Source organism: Podarcis tiliguerta (genome assembly GCF_965153285.1).
Source record: "Podarcis tiliguerta genome assembly, chromosome: 9".
In the NCBI taxonomy this organism is placed as follows: domain Eukaryota; kingdom Metazoa; phylum Chordata; class Lepidosauria; order Squamata; family Lacertidae; genus Podarcis; species Podarcis tiliguerta.
In genome coordinates, this window is record NC_139542.1 from 11,000,078 (window position 1) to 11,024,198 (window position 24,121).

The 24,121-nt window shown below is 47.5% G+C and overlaps 1 protein-coding gene across 1 annotated transcript in view; it reads left to right on the top strand.

The window, feature by feature from the left end:
* Positions 1–24,121, top strand: part of FRAS1 (Fraser extracellular matrix complex subunit 1) — a 380,286-nt gene that overhangs the window by 181,523 nt on the left and 174,642 nt on the right. Inside the window, exons 13-14 of the mRNA XM_083398098.1 lie at positions 2,441–2,575; positions 17,005–17,148. Coding sequence (XP_083254224.1) covers positions 2,441–2,575; positions 17,005–17,148 — 279 coding nt within the window. The remainder of the gene's footprint in view (positions 1–2,440; positions 2,576–17,004; positions 17,149–24,121) is intronic.

Below are 24,121 nucleotides of genomic sequence, written 5' to 3' on the forward strand. Positions count from 1 at the left end.
ATAAAAGGATGTCACATAGAGGAGGGAGAAAGGTTGTTTTCTGCTGCTCCAGAGAGGTGGACACGGAGCAATGGATCCAAACTACAAGAAAGAAGATTCCACCTAAACATTAGGAAGAACTTCCTGACAGTAAGAGCTGTTCAACAGTGGAATTTGCTGCCAAGGAGTGTGGTGGAGTCTCCTTCTTTGGAGGTCTTTAAGCAGAGGTTTGACAACCATATGTCAGGAGTGCTCTGATGGTGTTTCCTGCTTGGCAGGGGGTTGGACTCCATGGCCCTTGTGGTCTCTTCCAGCTCTATGATTCTAGGATTCTAGGATGACTAGAGTCATCTAGTCCAACCCACTGCAATGCAGGAATCTCAACTAAAGCATCCCTGACAGATGGCCATCCAACATACCCAGCTCCCTCAACCATTCCTCATAAGGCTGGTTTCCAGATCCTTGATCATCCTGGTTGCTTTCCACTGCATGCGTTCCATCTTGTCAATATCCTTCTTAAATTGTGGTCCAAAGACTCACTCCATGTGCGGTCTGACCAAGACCAAACAGACACTAGACTTCTGCTGATGCAACCAGGAATAGCATCAGCTTTATTTGCGGCTGCATCACACTGTTGTCTCATGTTGAGCTTCTTATCTACTAAGACCCCTAAATCCTTTTCACATGTACTACTGGCAATCCATGGGACGCGGGTGGCACTGTGGTCTAAAGCACTGTTCCTAGGGTTTGCCGATCAGAAGGTCAGTGGTTCGAATCCCCGCGACGGGGTGAGCTCTCGTCGCTCGGTCCCTGCTCCTGCCAACCTAGCAGTTCGAAAGCACAAAGTGCAAGTAGATAAATAGGTACTGCTCCAGCGGGAAGGTAAACGATGATTCCGTGCGCTGCTCTGGTTTTGCCAGAAGCAGCTTAGTCATGCTGGCCACATGACCCAGAAGCTGAATGCCGGCTCCCTCGGCCAGTAAAGCGAGATGAGCGCTGCAACCCCAGAGTCATCCGCAACTGGACCTAATGGTCAGGGGGGGTTCCTTTACCTTTACTGGCAATCCAGGTGTCCCCTATCTTAACATATGTGCAGCTGGTTCTTCTTGCCTAAGTGCAGAGCCTTGCATTTGTCCCTATTGAAATTCCCTTCATTAGTTTTGGCCCAGTTCTCCAATCTGTGAAGGTCATCTTGAACCCTGATTCTGTCTTCTGCACCATTGGCTACCCCTCCTAGTTTGGTGTCATCTGCAAATTTGATGAGCATCCCATCAGCTCATTTATCCAAGTTGTTCATAAAGTTGTTGAACGACACTGGGCCCGAGACAGAACCCTGCGGCACCCCTCTTGTCACTTTTCCCCAGGATGATGAGGAACCACTCATCATCATCCATAGCAGAGCCTTTTACCGAGATTACTGATACCCATATGATGATTTAGATCCTTCGTAAGCACCTGAAAGGCCACATCAAGGAGGGAGTGCTGTATGCACTCAAAGGACCTATTGATGGCATTTACCATTGTACTGTTGAGAGTGTATTAACGTATGGTCTGTGTGTGTGGTTTGGGAGCTGCATGGTCAGGGGAAAAACAATGCTGTCCAGGGTTGTAAAGACTGCGGAGAGAATAATTGGGTGCACTCTTCCCACCTTGGATCAAATCTGTGCTTCGAGGTGCCATTAAAAAAGCTGCAGAGATGGCACAGGATAGTGCGCACCCCGGAAATGATCTCTTTCAGCTGGAAAGGGTTATAAAGACTAGGACTAGCCACCTGAGAAAGTTTCTATCCAAATGTGATTTTGGTTTTAAATGCAGTGTAAGGAGTCTCTATGGGAGTATATTGTATTTAAAAATGGCGTATCAGAGTTTTTAGGGGGCTAACCAGGTTGGGATAGCTGGGCTAGTAGGCTTGTTGGTTTTTGAATGTCTTACGTAGATTTCGTTGTTCTGTATGGGACAATGGCAATAAAGATTATCGTATCGTATCGAGTGTAAGGGCAGTCTCCAAAGTGTAAGGGCAGTTCTCCCCTGGAGAAGAGGAGGTTAAGGGGTGATATGATAGCCATGTTCAAATATATAAAAGGATGTCACATAGAGGAGGGAGAAAGGTTGTTTTCTGCTGCTCCAGAGAAGCGGACACGGAGCAATGGATCCAAACTACAAGAAAGAAGATTCCACCTAAACATTAGGAAGAACTTCCTGACAGTAAGAGCTGTTCGGCAGTGGAATTTGCTGCCAAGGAGTGTGGTGGAGTCCCCTTCTTTGGAGGTCTTTAAGCAGAGGCTTGACAACCATATGTCAGGAGTGCTCTGATGGTGTTTCCTGCTTGGCAGGGGGTTGGACTCGATGGCCCTTGTGGTCTCTTCCAACTCTATGATTCTATGATTCTAAGTGCAAATATGGCCCCAGTTGCAGATTCCTGTTCTGTAAGAAACTCTTCTTTCTTTCCTGTCCTGGTCAGCCTGCAAGAAGACATGCTCTAATTGCACTGACGGGTTTGTGTGTACAGCATGTAAAGATTCGCTGCAGTTGAAGGATGGCCAGTGTGTGGCTTCATGTGGTGAAGGATTCTTTCCAGGACCCCTCCAATGCACAGGTAAGATAGATGTTTTATGACATGAGTTGTCTGCGTATTCTCCTTGGTCTAGTAAGGACAGCCAGTATGGCCCAACAATAGATAGCACGTTTGTTGTGGAGCTGGTCTCAAATGCCCTCTAAACTCTGAACGACTTTTTCTCTACTATATGTTTTGGAAAGTTATTTTTCCTCTATGCATTTGGACACCTCTTACAATATTTCAGCTACAATGTGCATGATGGTTTCCGGAGATCAAGGAGAAGTTTTCTGTCTGTTTTTGGATACAGTTGGGTGCCATTTTGAATCAAGATGGTGGACTGAACATTAGAATTCTTGAGCAATGCTGAGTACAAGGCTGCTAGTATTTTATGTAAAAGAGATGCTTGATAACAATACAAAACAAAAATGTCAAACAGCAGCTGCTGTTATTAAACTGATACAAAAAAAAAAGTTTAAAAAATAACAAGAACAATGGAAGATTTTGTATCTCGGCTGCCAATTGCCATAACTAAGTGGAAACGAAATATATGAAGAATGTTAGGGTATATTGATACACACATAACTTTATTTGTAAGCTGTCTTTCTACAGTTAAAACCATGCTCAGGGCACCTTACAACATGAAAAAATAGACAATTGCAGACATAATGTAATAAAATATCAAATACTACACAACCACATTGAAACAATTTCCACATAAATCATAGGATCTAAAATAATGATACAAAAAAGTTAATAAAAGCAACACATGCACCCTAACAAAAATCCCTAAACAATACCCTGGTCATGCTAATGTGTGCTAAGTCTGCAATCCTATGGGAGTAAAACCCATTGGACTCAATGGTGCTTAATTCTGAGTACACATGCACAGGATTACACTGTAAATTAAGCTCAGAACAGACCTTTTTAAATTAATGGACCTGACTTGCTCATGTTCATTAATTTCAATGGGCTAAATTTGAGTAAATTGAATACCACCCATTGTGTACAGATCTAATAATAAGCACGTTATTTTGTGATTGTTAAAATTAGCCTCAAGAAAAATTGTGTGTGTGTGTGAGAGAGAGAGAGATCAGTTGCTTTTTAGGTATTTTCCCAGTCTCATTTAAAAGGTCATATTTGGCCTAATTACCACATTGTTAACAATTGGCTCAAATTGCATTTTGCTGAGAAATCATATATTATGTGGGTAGAAAGCATTCTGCGAACAGAGCGCACTTGCGTCGGCTTGAAAAGGCATAACTCATTTTCTTTCCATGATCCAGGCGTCTTAGGAATTTAGAATGTGTTTTGGCAAAGGCTGACAGAGGAGAACAGGGGGAGATGAGGGCACAGAGGCAGGGAGCAGGGTCTGGGCAGGACATTTTGAGAGAAGTGGGAGAGAACATGAAACATTGGCAGCCAAGCCCAGCTCAACCCACCCATTGCTGGATTGTTCTAATTTACGGTAATTTGTGCGGTTCAAACATGTCTACTCTGAATTCTGGGCTGCATCAATAGGAGTATAGCATCTAGATCAAGGGAAGTAATAGTGCCACTGTATTCTGCTCTGGTCAAACCTCACCTGGAGTACTGTGTCCAGTTCTGGGCACCACAGTTCAAGAAGGACACTGAGAAACTGGAACGTGTCCAGAGGAGGGCAACCAAAATGGTCAAAGGCCTGGAAACGATGCCTTATGAGGAACGGCTAAGGGAGCTGGGCATGTTTAGCCTGGAGAAGAGGAGGTTAAGGGGTGGTATGATAGCCATGTTCAAATATATAAAAGGATGTCATATAGAGGAGGGAGAAAGGTTGTTTTCTGCTGCTCCAGAGAAGCGGACACGGAGCAATGGATCCAAACTATAAGAAAGAAGATTCCACCTAAACATTAGGAAGAACTTCCTGACAGTAAGAGCTGTTCGACAGTGGAATTTGCTGCCAAGGTGTGTGGTGGAGTCTCCTTCTTTGGAGGTCTTTAAGCAGAGGCTTGACAGCCATATGTCAGGAGTGCTCTGATGGTGTTTCCTGCTTGGCAGGGGGTTGGACTCGGTGGCCCTTGTGGTCTATTCCAACTCTATGATTCTATTCTATGATTCTATGATTCTATGATTCTAAGTGCTCTGTAGAAAGGAGAGCCACATTCTCTGAAATAACAGGGAGTTTTATGGTCATCATACCGTTGTCTGACAGTGGAAACACTGATGTCCTTCCAGTGAAAAAATTAATAGATTCACTTCTGACCCTCTGAACCATTTGCAACATGCTGCCTTTAGTAATAGCACACTTTCAGCAGGCAATATGACCGCAGGAGGTTCCCCTCTTGCTTCTAAGTGGTTCAAGATGCAAGAGGGAATTCTGAGTAGGAAGCAGCTGGCAATCTGCATGTTAATATGGTAGCTGCATGATGCCAGTACTTGCCAGCTGACTATGCCAAACACTGCCTCTGTCTGCCACCATTTTAGGACCAATGGATCTCTGTAATTTTCAGCCTCCTGAAGCTCTGGCTGGAGGATTGAAAGCTTGAGAGGCACTGTTCTTACATGCTGTGCATGTGTGGCTTGATAATTTGCAAATGGGTTACCAAATAGTTCTTACAACGGGGGTCAGAATTAGACAGCCCCTGGGCCAAATCACACATATGCACACACACTGAGACCGAAATGAGACCTGGAAGGAGTTTACATTGGCTGATACTTCGCAGGGTCGGAGCTGTGGTCTCCCAAATCCTTCTGAAAGTAGCCTTCCTGCAGAACTGGTTTCATAGTCGGCTGCTACCGAAAGTCCCCTTCATGTTGTCCTTTTGCCTTGCGTGAGAAATGTGCTGCAACTGGGTCCAAGGTTTTTAGAATCACAAGGTCTAGAAATTTATTGCATCTGGGGAAAGTAAGCTGGGATTTTCTAAAGATGGCATTCAATAATAAAAAAGTCCCCACTTAGAATATGCACAGTGCACAAATCAATGTTCCTCTAGAATTTGAAAATATTGATGGTAAAATCTGAATTTTGCACTTGCCCAGTGAACTAATGGATGTGAGCGAAACACACATACAGTGGTACCTCGGGTTACATACGCTTCAGGTTACATACGCTTCAGGTTACAGACTCCGCTAACCCAGAAATAGTGCTTCAGGTTAAGAACTTTGCTTCAGGCTGAGAACAGAAATTGTGCTCCGGCGGCGTGGCAGCAGCAGGAGGCCCCATTAGCTAAAGTGGTGCTTCAGGTTAAGTACAGTTTCAGGTTAAGTGTGGACCTCTGGAACGAATTAAGTACCGTATTTTTCGCTCTGTAAGACGCACCAGACCATAAGACGCACCTAGTTTTTGGAGGAGGAAAACAAGAAAATAAATATTCTGAATCTCAGAGGCCAGAACAACAAGAGGAATCGCTGCACAGCGAAAGCAGCGATCCCTCTTGCTGTTCTGGCTTCTGGGATAGCTGTGCAGCCTGCATTCGCTCCATAAGACGCACACACATTCCCCCTTACTTTTTAGGAGGGCAAAAGTGAGTCTTATAGAGCAAAAAATACGGTACTTAACCCGAGGTACCACTGTAGTCTTGCACTCATTGATTGAAAAGGTGGTCTTTCCCATGTGGCTGAGCAGAGCTGGCTTTCCTTCCAGTCTACACCTACTGAGTTTTACATTTCCCCTCTTGCTCGGCTTTCTTCAGCGTCTCTTAATTGGCGAGCCCCCCCCCGCAGCCAAATATGGCTATTCGTTTCACCTTATTACTGTTTTTGCAGCTCACTCGTCCCGCATTTCATCCGTATTTGCACTCATGCATGTCGGCGGGAGAAACTTGCTGGGAAAATTTCCTCTCTCTTTGCCTCCAAGGAGTTCAAGCAATTTGTTTTAGTTCTGCCTGACTGCACTTTTCTGCATAAAAAGAAGAAGGGGTGGGGCGAGAACCCACGAAAGAAAGTGCTGGGTTTCCGAACTTGTTCATAACTCAGTAGGCTATCCACTTCCCTCACCACGTGTGTGTTTTTGGCTCGAGGCATTAGCGGGAAGAAGACAGATTAAGCTGACATTAAGCCCCTCTCTGTACCCTCGTACAGAGTGTCTACAGATGGATAACTTCCCCAGCGATCACTTTTCTCTGATGCTCAGTGCTAAAACCTCGTGAGACGACGGCCATCCGTTAAGTCCCACGAGGTGGTGAAAAGAATTTTCCTAGCCATGCAGTCAGAAATCTGGGAAAGCATGCGAGTGGTGAGATTCCTCTCTTAGCAACAACAACTACCAGACTTTTAGAAGACATCTGAAGGCAGCCCTATTTAGGGAAGCTTTTAATGTTTGATGTATTACAGTATCTTAATATTTTTTTTTGGAAGCTGCCCAGAGTGGCTTAAAGCAAAGATTATGGGACAATGCACACAGTGACTTGCGATCTCGGTCACACGCAGTCTGTAGTCCGCTGGCAGTAGGAGTTCAATATGGGTATGTCTTTAAGTTAACATCTTACATCAAAAACCTGACAGTACCTAACTACTGAAGGCTTTTCACCAAAGCCAGACTAAATGTCTTTCCCTCTGCAGTGTTGGATGGTAGGTTGAGAGGAGTTCCCTACCAGGACAGACTTTGCTCGTGTGCTCAAGATATCGATTCCTTAAATCATATTTTGTTGCATTGTGCAAAATATGAGCAGGCCAGGGCTGAACTGATATTACCCTTGCTGGTACCTTTCCCGGGAAAATCAGAGGCTCACTATGTCAGGTTCCTCCTGGAAGACCGGACAAATGCTAGAACGTTAGCAGTGGCAAAGTTTTTATCGGTGGTTGTAAGAACAAATGAGCCCTATATTCTAAACAAAATGTTTGATTAACCTGGAGGAAGGCTGTATGGATTGTGTATTGACTTGTAATGATTTGTTGGGTCTCTGGACCGTAATAAAGATTTATTATTATTATTATTATTATTATTATTATTATTATTATTATTGTTATTAGCTTGGTCACTGCTTTCCCTGCTCCAGTGGCATAGCGTGGGTTGTCAGCACCCGGGGCAAGGCAAGTAATTTGTGCCCCCCCCCCGCTGCACTGTCCCTCCCCCAGATAGTCCCTCGCTCTCTCTCCGCACCGCACTGCATGCCTGGCACCCTCCCCTCCACAGTGGGCGGTGACCCAGCGGCTCGGATCGGATTCGCACAGCCAGCACTGCAGTGAGAGAGAGAGAGTGAGCCAGGTAGGGGCAGAGAGCTGCGAGTGTGAAACCCCCCCCCCAGATGTTGCGCCCGGTGCAGCCGGCCCCCCCTGCACCCCCCACGCTACTCCACTGCCCTGCTGCCAGTTGGTTCAGATAGTACCAGTGGTCTGACTCAATAAAAAACAGGTTTCCATACGGTTACATGCGCACCGCAGTAATTTGCCACTTCATCGTTTGAGCTATTTATTTGGTTTTTTAATTTAAAATGTATACTGTCGTACCTTGGTTCTCGAACGCTTTGTGACTCAAACGTTTTGGCTCCCGAACACCGCATACCCAGAAATGAGTGTTCCAGTTTGTGAACGTTTTTTGGAACCCGAACGTCCGACACAACTTCCGATCGAGTGCAGGAGGCTCCTGAAGTCACTCAGAAGCCACACCTTGGTTTTCGAACGTTTTCCGAAGTTGAACGGAACGGATTCTGTTAGAGAACCAAAGTACGATTGTATTAGAAATGTTTATTACTTGTTTTTTTTAATAAAAAATGTTTATTAGAAAAGTCCAAGGAGCCTTTAAAAAAGCAGCACTGGGAAAAAATATTATATCAATGAGATAATGAAAGTATAATTGAAACTAAGTACAGTGGTACCTCTGGTTACGTATTTAATTCGTTCCGGAGGTCCGTTCTTAATCTGAAACTGTTCTTAACCTAAAGCACCACTTTAGCTAATGGGGCCTCCTGCTGCTGTTCTCATCCTGAAGCAAAGTTCTTAACCCGAGGTACTATTTCTGGATTAGCAGACTCTATAACCTGAAGTGTATGTAACCCGAGGTACCATTGTACAGTCATATCTCGGGTTACAGCCACTTCAGGTTGCGTTTTTTTGGGTTATGGACTGCCGAAACCCGAAAGTACCAGAATGGGTTACTTCTGGGTTTCGGCGGTCACGCATGCACAGAAGCGCTAAATTGCGCTTTGCACATGCGCTGAAGCGCCGAATCACAACCCGTGCGTGCGCAGACGTGAAGACGCAGGTTGTGAACATTGCGGGTTGCGAATGTGCATCCTGCATGGATCACGTTCACAACCCGAGCGTCCGCTGTATCAGGATTGCAGCAAAGTCCTCTCTGTGATGGCCTCTGGAAGCAACTATGTAGAACAGGGGTTCCCAAGGCATGGCCCATGAACTTCATTCAGGTGGTCTGTGCTGGGACTCTGCGTAGCTCCACGTGTGTGAAGAATGGCAAAAGAAAGCTCTGCCTCCCTCAGAAGATTATAGCCACAGCTATTGGCTAGGCACGGCAAGGTCCCAAGCACTATAATCGCTAAACAATGGGAAGAAAAGTCTTTGAGTGATTCGCAAAGCAATTTTCAAGTGGTCCAGGTGGGGGCAAGTTTGAGAACCACTGGCTGGGATCATTTCTGAATAGTATTGTGACCCATGGGGGCTAGAACTCAGAGTTTATGTGTTCAGGCAACAACCGATTGACACGCGTCTGATTTATGCACATGCACCAATTTGAGGCTGCTTTTTAAATTGCATTTTAACCTGTATTTTAAATTGGGTTGTCTCCCTGCCCCCTATTATGTTTCTATTCTAATTTTACTGGTGTTAGCTGCTCTGAGCCCGGCTCTGGCTGGGGAGGGCGGGATATAAATAAAATTTATTATTATTATTAGTCTTTTGTGGTTATAATAATAATAATTTATTATTTATACCCTGCCCATCTGGCTGGGCTTCCCTAGCCACTCTGGGAAGCTTCCAACCAAATATTAAAATACAGTAAAGCATCAAACATTAAAAGCTTCCCTAAACAGGGCTGCCTTCAGATATCTTCTAAAGGTCTGGTAGTTGTTCTTCTCTTTGACATCTGGTGGGAGGGTGTTCCACAGGGCGTGTGTCACTACCGAGAAGGCCCTCTGCCTAGTTCCCTGTAACTTGGCTTCTTGCAGTGAGGGAACTGCCAGAAGGCCCTCGGTGCTGGACATCAGTGTCCGGTCTGAATGATGGGGGTGGAAACGCTCCCTCAGGTCTACTGGACTGAGACCATTTAGGTAGGCCTTTAAAGGTCAGCACAAACACTTTGAATTGTGCTCAGAAACGTACTGGTTATGTCTGCAGGGAGCCTGTTCTTTTTTGGATTTTAACTCTAGGTTCATCATTACCCATGTGAACTCCCTTACCTAAGGTTAATGACACTCAGCCAATATAATTGCACCCACCCACCCAAAGGCAAAGGATGAGGCATGAGAGTGGGAGCAAGTCCGTGAGCAGCTGGAGGGCAATTTTGGTTTGAGTCTGTGGGCATGTTCAGAGTTGAATGGGAGACCTGCCAGTTATTCTCCATTTCCAACTTTTCTCTCCCCGTTTCGTCAAGAAGCAACCACGTTCCTTTAATCATCCCTTCCCCGCTCACCCCACGACATGCTTTCTTCCAGAATGAAGATCTGTGCGCAAACTAATTTGCTATGGCTCTTTCTTCCTTGACAGACACTTCTTTTAAAGAACGATAAATGCATTAAAAAGCGGAAATTGGAAATCTGTAAGGGACATTAACTGCACAATTAATGCCCGTTGGAACCATGGGTGACAGGGGGAGCGGGTTAGAGCATGGGGAACTGCCTGTCTCAGAGGGCAGCTTTCCCCATATAGCCCCATGCAGCCTGCTGAACCTCAGCTAATGGTTCAGGCTCCAGGCAGATGTTGGTAACAAAACAACATTTTGAACAGGGTGGTCAACAGAGCTGCCAACACCGGGGCCTGAATCAGGGTTTCCTCACAGACTAAGAGAGAGAGAGAGAGAGAGAGAGTTAGGAGTCTGGAAGTTCGGTTCTCTTTGATTCTTTTTTTAACATATCATTTTCAACAGTGATTAAACATACTTTTACATCTTATTCAGTTTTTTTGACTTCCATCAGTCCTGTCTGAAAACATTCCAATCTAATCTCTTAGTATGCATTTCTTATCTTCCCTATTACATTTCAAACTCGTAACCAATATCTCTATCTTTTTCTACTCTGTAACACTTTGTATATTTCTCCTTATAAAACTTCTTGTAGTCCTACTAGCGTGATTTGTTGATTACAGTTGCTCTTCAAATAATTCATATACTTCGTCCAATCTTCTGTAAATCTCTGGTCCCGCAGGTTTCGAATCCTTCCTGTCATTTTTGTCCAATTCTGCATAGTCCATTAATTTTGTCTGCCATTCTTCTTTCATCGAAATTTCTTCTTGCTTTCATCGTTTCTCTTTGATTCACCATGCTTGGTTTCAGCACAGGTTAAAATCCATAGGAAAAACTAACTTCAGTTCTGTCTTGGGTGGAGCGGTGAGAAATATAGAGGGTTGCCTTCTTTGCAATGGCTCTAACAAATCTGGAGCGCACTTCTGGAGAGATGCTCTTTCTTTGCTAGGCAGAAGAGGCTGGTGGGTGGCCTGGGCTGTGTCATTTTCTGTTTTGCAAAAAATGCCCGGACACCAGTGGTCACCTTCCCACCTCTTCTTCCTCTGCAGCTGAAGAATCTTCTCCCTCTCTCTCTCTCCCTCTCTCTCTCTCTCTCGGAAGAGCTGGAGATCACAGAAGCCCCCATGTCTTGAGGCTTGGCTCTGTTTGCCTTTAGTTAGTCTCCCTTCCGTGAGTCTTCAGAACCGCCCAGACAAATGGAAAAAGAGACATTGCAGAGTGAAGTGTGGGCGGGGGGGGGGGAGCAATCAATAGTTGCTAGGATTTATTTATTTCTTTAAAAGCAGCCTAGGATAAATTGCCTCGACGGCTTTCCTCGTGGGCGCAGGAACTCAAGCTGCACGCTCGAACAGCAGCTCAAATTGCACAACAGCTGCTATTGTATTTGGGCATATGTGTGTGTATATATGTGTGTGTGTGTGTGTGTGTAGATAGATAGATAGATGATAGATAGATAGATAGATGATAGATAGATAGATAGATAGATAGATAGATAGATAGATAGATGATAGATAATTTGCACTGGATGCGCCGTTCAGATTCTCAGTGCCTTTTCTCTTTAGAAAACACTGTGATTGGCTTTTAGGGCAGATTAATGATCCGTGTTTCCCAAAACTATTGTGCTGATTAGGTTGGATGCTTCTCAACGGCGATGCTCTAAATAGACCTCGCAGTGGAATTCGGAAAGGTTGCAGTTGGCGCTGTAGCTTCCTTCTGTATCTCCTCCCCTGTAGACCTGCTTGGGTTAGCAGAACCTTTCCCTCTCCTTAGTTGCTCTCAACCTTCCAGCACCACTGTCAGCCAGCACAGAGGATGAGCCACCAATCATTGAGCGATGGATGGGGACTCAGTCCTGAGCTGAGACTCTCTGTACCTGTTCACATGCTTCCTTAGGCACCTTAGGAGTGTGTGTTATGCAAGGCAATCCCAAGGCAGATATCGATCCTATGGACCTTTCCTGTTTGATCTGCGCCGTCCACGCAGCGCTAAATATAGACATCCTGATCCCAGCTGGGCAAGAGCCTTGCAACAATTTCTGCTTTTAAAACCGTCCAATAAGGAGGGGACCAAAAGGGTAGTGAGGGGAATGGATCTGAGAAACAAGGCAATTTGAGTAGGCTTGTTTCCTAATTACGGTTCCTACACCTCGCTGTCCTCATTTGGCCTGTAAATTGAGACAGACACCCCCTCTCTCCCTTCTCTGGAGGTGAGCCAGGTCTGGAGTTTTATGTGTGAGATCATCATTGTGGCTAATAATGGGCGTTAGATACGTCCTCTCACAATCCTTTTGTCTGTTTATGGCTCCTTCTGATAGCGGCATGAGGGCAGTTGTTCCCTTGCGATCTGATATGGTAGGATCCCAGCTTGTGTTCCCAAAAAGGGTCATTATTAAACAATCTACGTGGCACTTTAGGAAGTAGGATAAGCAGAAGTCAACATCTCTGCTCCAAGGAACTGAACTATCTAAAGTAGCAGTTCTCCTCCTGTGGGTCCCCAGATGCTGTTGGACTTCAACTCCCATCATCCCTAGCTAGCAAGGCCAGAGCTCAGGGATGATGGGAGTTGTAGTCCAACAGCATCTGGGTACCCACAGGCTGAGAACCGCAAGGGTGGGGAACTTCAGGCCCAGAGCTCAAATTCACCCCTCCGAGTCTCTCTTTATGTTTTCCCGAAGAAGAAGAAGAAGAAGAAAAGTTTGGATTTGATATCCCGCCTTTCACTCCCTTTAAGGAGTCTCAAAGCGGCTAACATTCTCCTTTCCCTTCCTCCCCCACAACAAACACTCTGTGAGGTGAGTGGGGCTGAGAGACGTCAGAGTGACTGGCCCAAGGTCACCCAGCAGCTGCATGTGGAGGAGCAGAGACGCGAACCCGGTTCCCCAGATTACATGACTACCACTCTTAACCACTACACCACACTGACTCTCACACCACACTGACTCTCCCCTTGGGATTCTCCCGGGCCACACCCCCTTTCCCCAGGCTGTGCCCCTCACTGCAACAGCTTTGCATCCTCCTCAAATGTTTTTCCTTGACTGAAATGCCATACCTTGCAATAGGAAACAGCCCAAAACCCAAACACCACCTTCCATGGCTGCACTCCTGCATGAGATCACAGCTCCCAAAAAGTGGTTTCCCCAGGCACAGCACCCCAAAATGCATGTTTTGGGGGAACATGCAAGATTGCTACCACCCCAAATCTTGCACAGTGCCCCAAAATGCACATTTTGGGTCGCTATTCCCAGAAAAAGTGCAGCCCAAAATTACACAAGATTTTAGTGGCCATTTTGACCACTGCCTTCTCATGAGGAAAAATGGGGTGTCCTGTTTTTTTCTGGGGCAGCTGACAGATATGGAATGTGTCCCCAAACTCTGATTATTCCTCTTGCTATCCTGGGCAGAGGGTTGTGTGTGTGTGTCTTTGTGTAGAAACTAGCCAGCTGTACAAAGGTAAAATATACATTTATTGCTCCACCCACTTTTCCTTCTCTGGCCCTGCTCACCACTGGAATATGACCCTTGAGTTTAAATACTCTTGATTTCAATGCAGGGCAGCATTTAATACAACTAATTGGAGGCAGAGCCAGGCAGCAACTGCAGGCAGAGTCTTACTTACTTTGGCTTTTCTCCCCATCCTTCTCCCTTGAGCATTTCAGCCATTCTCAGACACAAGCATCAGATATTCGAGAACAAGGAGAAAAGTTGGCAGCATCCAGCACCTAGATGTGCCTGTGATTATTCAGGTCTGCGTATGCCAAGAGATAGAGACAGAAAAGACACCAGGGAGTCTCTGTGTGATAAGAAGCCTGTGAATATAGAATCGTAGAATTGCAGATTTGGAAGGGACCTGGAGGGTTATCTGTTCCAACCCCTGCAATGCCTGTTTCAGGACTGGATTTTAGGGTGCAGGAAAAAATGGTAGAGGGTCTTTTGCCCCCTTGCCTTGCCCTAGTGATCAACCTCTCTTGAATAATTTGTTTCTGTTAGTGACTAGGCTCTATCCTGGGGACATGGGTGGCGCTGTAAGTTAAACCACAGAGCCTAGGACTTGCCGATCAGAAGGTCGGCAGTTCGAATCCCCGCAACGGGGTGAGCTCCCATTGCTCGGTCCCTGCTCCTGCCAACCTAGCAGTTCAAAAGCACATCAAAGTGCAAGTAGATAAATAGGTACCGCTCTGGCAGGAAGGTAAACGGCATTTCCGTGCGCTGCTCTGGTTCGCCAGAAGCAGCTTAGTCATGCTGGCCACATGACCCAGAAGCTGTACGCCAGCTCCCTAGGCCAATAAAGCGAGATGAGCGCCGCAACCCCAGAGTCGGTCACGACTGGACCTAATGGTCAGGGGTCCCTTTACCTTTACCTAGGCTCTATCCTATGAGCTGAGATTTAAACGGCTGCATGTGAGAGCTGCTTGCTAATCTTATTTCTGAATTATGCTTTGATCCCTGATATCTTTCTCCTATGGGAAGATTAAAGAGCCTTACGTGGAGCTCCCAGGAGGCCCCACGTCCAGAGACTAACCAGGCCGAGATCTACTTAGCTTTAACAATACACCAGCAAACCATGCCCTCCGATCATAAAATGATAAAGGAGGCCTGCCATATCATAATGGTAGCTATGTTCTACCCTGATCCTGCCCCAGTTTGTATAATTTATACCTTTATAAAATGCCTAAAGGTATGCTAGCAAATTACCAGCCCTGCAAATTGCCAATGTACGATTTTCACCCTCTGGGCTCGTTTTATATACCCATACGTCCCCCCCCCGCCGGACAAGTCAGGAGCAAATGTCACCAGGGGTTCATTCTTGTCTGTTTAGCAAGCAAAGACGTGCCTTGTTGAGGAACAATAAAAGTTAAGAACCTCTTCAGGACAAAACTTGGGCGTAATCAATTTTTTAAAAGCAACAATACCTAAAACTAAAGAGATTTTGCGGTGTTTGTGTAAGCGATGGCTGCACGTGACTTAACATGCCACAGCCGTACTGAATGCCAGAGATAAATCTCTCTTGTTCTGCACAGATCATAACAGCATGTTGTCTCCCTCCACCCGCTGTGCTCCTTATGCGTGTCTTCTTGTAGATCCAATGTCCATAACTTCCCTTTATTTCATTGTACACAATTCAGCGCAAACTGCCGCCTCTCCCAGAAAATAGACACATATCTGTTGCTGCTGCAAGCTGGCTTTTAGCTCCACGATAGCTCACCTCTCAAAAAGGGTACGAGAAATGAAGGTCTACCAGGCTTGCATGTTGAGCAGGAATAATAATAATAATAATAATAATAATAATAATAATAATAATAATAATGTAAACAGGTGGAACCTGCAACAAACTGTTATGTATTCAGTGGTCTGCGTTTGCCTGAGCTTGAGTCTGGACTAAGGATTCTGAGCTTCTGTCTTCTGATTCGATACATGATGTCCAGTCACAGAACATTTCAGGATTTGGGCCTCTGCCATTGGCCCTTGAACTCTGAGACGTGATTTGCAGCTTGGAAGTTTAGACAGCCAATCACGTTGGGAGTGGGAGTGGCCCAGGCTTTCAGAAATGTATATAAGCAGTTGCTTTGCCCCTGGGAGGTATCGTATTTTTCACCCTATAGGGCGCACCTAGTTTTTTTTTGGGGGGGGAATAAAGAAAAAAAATTATTCCCCCCCCCCCAGGTGCGGGGCTGGGGCGGGGGAAGCCCGAGCTTCCCCCGACCCCAGCCCCCAGAACAATCTGCTATCTGCAAGCCTTCCCCCACCAGCCATGACAAGCTCTGGGAGTATTCCCCACCTCCCGCAGAAGCCACACGCTCTTTAAAGGGGCTGCGCGGCTTCTACTGGCTTTTCTAGGAGATGGAAAAGAGCTGACCGAAGCCCGGGGCGCGCTGCTCAGCATGCCCCGGGCTTTGCGATGCAGGCTGCTATCCGCAAGCCTGGGGAGATCGGCGGGAACTCCCGCCGGTCTCCCCAGGCTTGCAGAGAGCTGCCCGAAGCCCAGGTGCGCACCGACCCCTCTCGCTCTCCAGGCTTCAGCAAAAGCCTGCATTCACCCCATAGGACACACACACATTTCCCCTTCATTTTTGAGGGGGAAAAGTGCGTCCTATAGGGCGAAAAATACAGTAGTTCAATAAAGGTTCTTGCTGTTATCATTGTGTCTTGCCTCGTGGGAACCCACTTACACTTCAAAAACATTGCTGTGCGGGTGGTCCTGCTCAGTGTTCCAACCATGCCTCTTCCAGGATACTCCATTCAATTCCCATGAACCCCTCCCTCCCCATTTTCTGTTTTCCTACCGCCCAGCAAACTCTTGCCATTCCGTGGCCACTGAGCACTCTCTGTCCCCATTGTGCTATTTGGGGTGATTCTTTTGTCTTCTTTATCTCATACCTCTAAAGAGTTCTTTTTCTTCTTCTGCAAGCCTTAGCTTTGCTGAGCATGTTGACACCTATACAGCTGGTGTAACTCAGCCCCTGATTTTGCTCTTGGTGTGTGTATGATATTAGTTGCACTAAAACTGCTTCAGCGAAGTGAGCTCATGGTTAATGCTCAGCATAGACCAGCTGCAGGTGAGACATGAGATTGAACATACACCCATAAGGTTTTGGTCTGTACCAAAACAGGTGATTTGGTTTCCCTGTTTGATCATCCTCCATAGCTTCTGTTAGCTTGACGTGCAGAAAATAGCCAGGGAATCTTTCCACTGAATGGGGACGAACGTTTTCACATCTGTGGGACATGCTGCTGTTTATAAACCTTTGCTACAAGGGCCAGATGAGAAGTTCGCAATCCTATAAGGGAGGTTTCTGATGCTCAGTGACTGGATGAGGCAACTCCGTTATCTTCTGACCTGCAAACTTTTTTCTTGACTTCAGCTTGCCATGAATCCTGCGCTACTTGCTGGGGCCCAAATGCTAACCATTGCTTCACCTGCAAAGACCCGTCTGACGTGTTACGGGAAGGTTCCTGCGTTGCGAGTTGTGGCCAGGGGTTCTACATCCAGGATGGTGTTTGCAAAGGTAAAAAACGCTTCAAGCCGGCTAGCGGCCTTCATTTGTTCTTTTCTACTGCAGAGTTCTTCGAGTGAAAGTGGTATCCATTTTCCTGTTTCACATTTTGGTAGGAGTCTCCTGGTGGGGGGGGGGATTGCTTCCTTTAGAGCAGGGGTGGGGAATTGCCTGGGGGTCCTTTCTGGGCTGCCAGGGCATTTTACCTAAACCATGTCTGTCCTGCTCATCAGCTGACATCGCTGGTGGCAGCATCCACATATGGAGAGAGCCAGTGGATTCAGGACAATGAGGACACCCCCTCAGTTCTCTTCGGCATCTCCACATGAAAATTGACAGTCAGGGAAACTCCGTTCCTTCAGTGAAACTCTTTATCCAAGCAACGAGGAGTTCCCCAACATGGTATTGGTATAGATTTAAGGGGTGGAGGGAATCTCCCTGAACTCCAGAAATTAATGTCAGGGTTTCAATTAATATGGGACGCGGGTGGCGCTGTGGGTTAAACCACAGAGCCTAGGACTTGCCAATCAGAAGGTTGGCGGTTCGAATCCCCGCGACGGGGTGAGCTCCCGTTGCTCAGTCCCTGCTCCTGCCAACCTAGCAGTTCGAAAGCACGTCAAAGTGCAAGTAGATCAATAGGTACCGCTCCGGCGGGAAGGTAAACGGCATTTCCGTGCACTGCTCTGGTTCGCCAGAAGCGGCTTAGTCATGCTGGCCACATGACCTGGAAGTTATACGCCGGCTCCCTCAGCCAATAAAGCGAGATGAGCGCCGCAACCCCAGAGTCGTCTGCGACTGGACCTAATGGTCAGGGGTACCTTTACCTTCAATTAATGGGTGTTTGATTAATATGGATTAAAGGGCAGAACTGTGCCGGATAGGGAATTCCTGGGCTGGCTTATGCAAATCAGCCCGGTTGGCTGGGTGAAGAGCAAACCTCTTAACATGACAAAAGGTGTTGATGAAGCCAGTGCAAGATTTACCTATAAGCTAAACAAGCTATAGGTTAGGGCCCCACTCTCTTGCCCCACCCACCCCCCAATTTCAAGGACAAAAAACCTAGATGCACATTTCCAAAATATAAGATAAAAAACAAATAAAATAAAACCTACATACATCAACAGTGTTTTGTGTTGTGTAAGCTCCTATGATGTAAGTAATGGGCCCCCAATCATTTTAAGCTAGTGCTTAGTAATTATTTCACTATTAATATACTTCTTCTTAATTGTATTTTCCTATTAATAAACTTCTTCTTAATAGTATTTCAGTTTAACAATTACTTTGATAAAATACATACTTTGTTATGCGTAAATGGCTTTAGGTCCATAAATTACCATATATTCAACACACACAAAACAGCGACAATTTGTTGTTGACAAAGGACAGCTGGACATATAAAGGGCCCCATCATCTTCAGTAACTTAGGGCCTCATCAAACCTAAATCTGGCCCTGGATGAGCTATTGGGGAGTGACCTGTTACCAAGGCGATGGGGTGTATGTTTGAGGGGACAGAAAAAGACTTTCTGGGAAGAAGAGGCAGTAGGAAGAGCTGAGATCCATCTTTGGAAGAGGCTGACTGCAGGCATCTTCTGCTATTGTCTCTTGGAATGACCATGCCGTAAGACCTGGACTCCCTCCATGCACACTGAAGGTGTAAATAGGTGAAGAAACTATTTTTCTTAAAGTGCGACAGTCTCTGCCACCTATTCAATTCCCCAAAGGAGCATAGACCCTGTGTGAGTGTCTGGGACCCCATGGGCTCGTGCCATTGCTCAGCAGAGACTGGTCCCTGACTTTTGTAACAGTATTTTCCCTCCACTCTTCTTTATTCTCTGCTTTCCTTCCACATTTCCCTTCTGTGTGTTTTTTTAATTACACCAACAGCAGTCTTTAGTCCCCATAAGGTTGAAAAATTGCACAACTGGAAATCAACTGTTGGCAAGGTCTGTTCCTGAACCTTCCCCACAAGTGGTCTTGTGCAACTTGAAAATATGTTCTTTTATCCTTTCATTGCTGCTTGGCAATCAAGAGAACCTCCAATCTTTCAGCATCTGATTATTTATAACAACCAAGTCCTCTTTAAAAAGGAGTGGCGTTTTTAGTACCGGCAATGTATGCTATCAGGCATGTCTGTCTTCAGCCGAGAAACCAACCCTTTCACCCAGATAATGTTATGATTATGGTCTGTCTAAGCAAGGATTCCTTGCACACAGGCGTCGTGGGTTTCAGGACTACCTATCCCTGGGGCAGAAGTGGAAAGCAAGAGGGATTGTTGCAGTTGCAGAGATTGCTGGCAAAAACCACAGTTGCGTGCTGAGATCCCCCAAACACCCCGAGCCCAATAACTCACACATCACACGTTAATTTTTGTTTAAGGTTTTTGGCATAATTTTGGCCACAACTTTATTCAATATACAAATTGTGAGTGGTTGCTTAGGCATTGGTTAAGACTAGCTGTCCCCCCCGCCTTGGGGGACAGCACTGAATTCCGGATTCCAGCGGAAGACAGTGTGGAGGAACAAGATCAGGGATGACTGGAGCTGCGCCACAGACCCTCAGCTTCTCCCCGCATGCTCCTAGGGGCAATACGCGGCCCAAACCCGATTCCAGGGGTTTGGACGAAAGGATGGTAAGCCCCTGAATTCCTTTACCGGAATTCCCATGCAGCAGCAGCATTGGAGGGGCAGGCACAGCCAATCCATACCCCTCCACCAACCAATTTAAACCAATGCCTAACCGCCATTCGAGCCCATATGCTCGCCGCCAGCCACTCACAAACCCAAGCACTCTCTCAACTTAGCCACCACTGACTGCAGCCAGACATCATTTCCAACCAAGGAAAGATGGACTCCATCCCCCCGATAGAGTTCAGCGGCTTTTGCAGTAATATCTGGGTGGGGAATCACCAGCCCACCCAGATCCACCACCAGCTTGCTCACTGCCGAATTAATGCGCTTCCTGACACGCTCCGTGGCAGTTGGGCATGGGCTACCCCGCCAAATGCGGCGTTGAAGCAGCTGTGACCAAATCAGCTTAGTATTGGGCACCATTGCCGCCAATTCCTTCAGGTCCTGCAAAATAACAGCACGTAAAACATAACACGCAGAGGAAACCATATCATTTTCCCCAAGCTGCACCACCATCACCGTAGGGGGGCCGTCCAGGAGAACACGCCTCTGCATAAGCGGTAGGAGTTCCTTCCACCTCATCCCCCTTCTGGCGAACCAGGACACTTGTACGTGCTGCGGAAGGCCAAGACCAGCTCCCAGTCCGGATTGCCGTGCTCTGCAAGCAGCCCAATGCACAATACTGTGCCCCACTATCCAGACACGAATAGTGGCCAGACCTAGGGTAAAACAGAGGTGTAAGTACACGAAAAGCACATCATTTTCGCACGTAACCTCTATATGCACCCGACTTCCAACGTCCCAGGTCTTTGATCCTCCTTACCGACAATCCCCAATGTGCAGCTGTTGTTGCAGCCCCAATCCTGAAGGAATGCGGAGCAAACTCAGAGGCCACAAGGCCGCATGCAGCAATAACTTTGCGCAACACCCCCGTAAACTGGTTGCGCCCTAAAGGAAGCCCATCCTCGTGCACAAACAAGGGGCCCTCTCCTGGAGGCCGCAAGGCCAAATATCTCCTGAGATCCTTAACTGGGCAAGGGCCACCTTCCCCGGTTGCCAATAGGCGAATGACCGCTCCCCTTCCCAGTTGATCAGTTTTGGAGCTCCGGACCAAGACCTGGAGCTCGGACTGAGACAAACTCACGTCCTGCAATAACAATCCCTTAGAACCTCCGTCAGGTTTGGGCTCCAGCACAACCTCCCCGACTCTCAGGGCCCCGAAGAATGCCAGTGAAAACGCTGCGGAAAATAACCGCGCCTCGAACCCAGACCAGCAGATGCCCCTCAGCTTACATCGCATCTTGGTCAGCAATTCAAACGTGATGGGCTTCCTGGCAGCAGGCCTGGATGGACGAAGCCGCCCCCATCCCTCAAGTGCCCTTCGCACCACAAACCTCCCACATGGGTCCTTGTTAAAATATGCCTTGCTAAAGAAGGAAATCGCTGCTGAATGCAGTCTCAGGGTCCTGGTCGCCCTCTGCATCTGAAACAGATGGGCCAAGTAGCGGAGCACTTGTGCAGTAGTATGAGGTGCTCGGACTTCCCCCGCCAGTGACTGCCCACTGAAATGCAAAAAATCAGCCCAGGCCTTCTTATAAGACCGCAATGTGGAGGGGGCGATAGATGCAGCTACTCCCTGTAAAACTAAATGCTGCCAAGGTTCCAGAGATGATCCGGGAAAAATTCCGGACGGTCTCGAGCCACTGGCGCCAGGGACCTGAATCGCTGCATCTGAAAACGGGACAGAGCATCAGCAATCTCGTTAGACACTCCAGGCACAAAACGAGCAGAAAATACAATGTTAGAACGCAAGCAATGTAAAACAAATACCCTCAACAGGGCAGATACCCTCGGTGAACGTGAAGACTGTTTGGCTAACACGTTTACCACCGCCTGGTTATCGGACCAGAAACATACTCGCCGGTCCTTGAAATGCTCGACCCACAAATGGACGGCCACTACGATGGGAAAAAACTCAAGAAAGGTTAAGTCCCTAGTGATCGCCGTCCCACGCCAAGCTAAAGGCCAACGTTCTGCGCACCATCTACCATCCCAGAACAGGCCAAACCCCAAGGATCCTGCAGCATCCGAGTGCACCTGGAAATCATTGTGGAGGTTCAAAGTGTCCTGCCACAGAGACACCCCGTTGTAACCTTCCAGGAATTCCAACCAAATACGCAGATCAGCCTTAACCTGGCAGGACAAGCGCACCCTATGCCGTGGGGCTCTCAAGCCTGACATAAGCCTGGCTAATCGGGAGCAGAATGGCCGCCCAGGGGCGATCACTCTGCAAGCAAAGTTCAGGTGACCCAGCAGCGACTGCAGCTGTCGTAAAGTAACCTTCTTTAAAGGAAGGAGCTCCGCGATAACTCCCTTTAGGGTTATTATCTTATCCGCCGGCAAACTGGAAGTTTGCGCCACCGTATCCAGCAAAATACCTAGGTAAGTCAGCTGCGTGGAAGGACCCTCGGTTTTCTCTGCAGCCAACGGCACCCCCAATTCCTCAGTCAAAGCGGCGAAGGCCTGCAATAGCACCACACAGTGCCCCGTATCCCCAGCGGAGGCCAATAAAAAGTCATCCAAATAATGTGTGACTCCGTCCAAGCCAGTTCTTTTGCGCAAAGCCCAGTCCAGGAATGAACTAAAGCACTCAAAGGCCGCACAGGCCACCGAACAGCCCATGGGCATAGCCTTATCAAAGTAAAATCCTCCATCAAACTGAAAACCAAGCAACCAGAAGTCATCAGGATGAATTGGAAGCAGCCGAAATGCGGACTCAATGTCGCATTTTGCCAACAGGGCACCCAGCCCAAATTTCCTTATCATCTTGATTGCCTGATCAAGCGAGGCATATTTCACCGAACAAAGTTCCGGGGGAATAACATCATTTACTGATGTGCCCTTAGGATGAGAAAGGTTATGAATCAGGCGAAATTCACCCGGTGCTTTTTTAGGCACAATACCTAAGGGTGAAATATGCAAATTGGGAAAGGGGGGGACAACGAAGGGGCCAGCCATACGACGTAGGGCCAGTTCCTTCCCAATTTTCCTGCGTGCCACCTCTGGCATCTCTTTCACAGACTTCTGGTTTGAAGGATTCCTGGCCACAGGGGATGCCACCACTGGGATCCGGAAGCCAAATAAAAACCCATTGCGCAAATAAGACGCTGCCTCCTGGCGTGGGTACAACTGCAACAACGCAAGCAACGGCTGTAGCCGCACCGGGGTATGGGCTAGGGAAGAAAGTACACTACTTTCCCGCTCCAGCAGCTGGAGCCTGGGGAGCGGCTTTTGAGGGCTGCTGAGCGCCCCCCCCTTTCCGAAAGGGCCGTCGGACCCCCTGGCAAGTAGATGCTGGATGACTCCCTGAGCACTTCTCACACACATGTGAGTATCTGCAAAATTGACGTTGGCAGGTGCCCTTGTTAAAATCCCAGCAGACTAGCTTGCGACCCACCTTCACTGGCACAGCCTTAGGCCTCAGTGGATCAGCAGCTTTTTTGTCAATACGCGGAGCCACATAGGTGGTCCACACATCCAAGTCTTTCCGGTCCCAGCGGGCCGTGGGGATCTTGGCAGCCCTGCGTCTAAAGTGCTCATCATAGGAAATCGCGGCAAATTCTCCACCCATCGTAAAAGCTGAACGTATGATAGACAGGTACACCCATAAGTGCATCGACCTTCTAGGATAAGCCGCTGCCACGACTCCGGCAAAAACCTGGAAGCCATCTAGCCAGCGATCAAAAGTCCTGTCTGTTTTTGCCACAACCGTCCGCTTCCTAGCGGAGGTCGAAACCCTGTCCTGCGAATCCAGCCCATCCAACTGGGGAGCCAGGCTGAAAATATCAACGTAACGGCCATCCAAAATCCTGGACCGCAATTTTGTGGGCAAGTGGGCACCGGGAATCAGGTCCCTAGCTGAATTGGTGGAAACTTTGACGTCAGGCACCAACACCCCGTCCTGACATTCCTGCACCGCCCCATACTTCGCCCTGTGGGAGTTTGCTCTCCTCTCCCAAGCCCACCTTGGGAGCCCCGAAGCCTCTGCAAAACCCCAGTAAAGCTTAAGCGATGACTCCTCATCGCTACTGGAAGTTTGGGAGGAAGTACCTGCGGAAGAGGATGATGTGTCCCTCCGTCTCCTCTTGGCACGCCTCTTAGAACTCTTTTTACGGCGATGGCGCCCGCCGGACGAGGGCTTCGGAGGTGGGGGAAGACTATCCTCCACCGAAGACTCCGAGACATCATCCTGTTGAACAGTACCTGAAACTGACTGAAGAGAAACAGCTTGTGAGGGACCAGGAACTGACCTCAACCCTGCTGAGGGCTGCACCGCTGACCCCCTCACCGCCCGGAT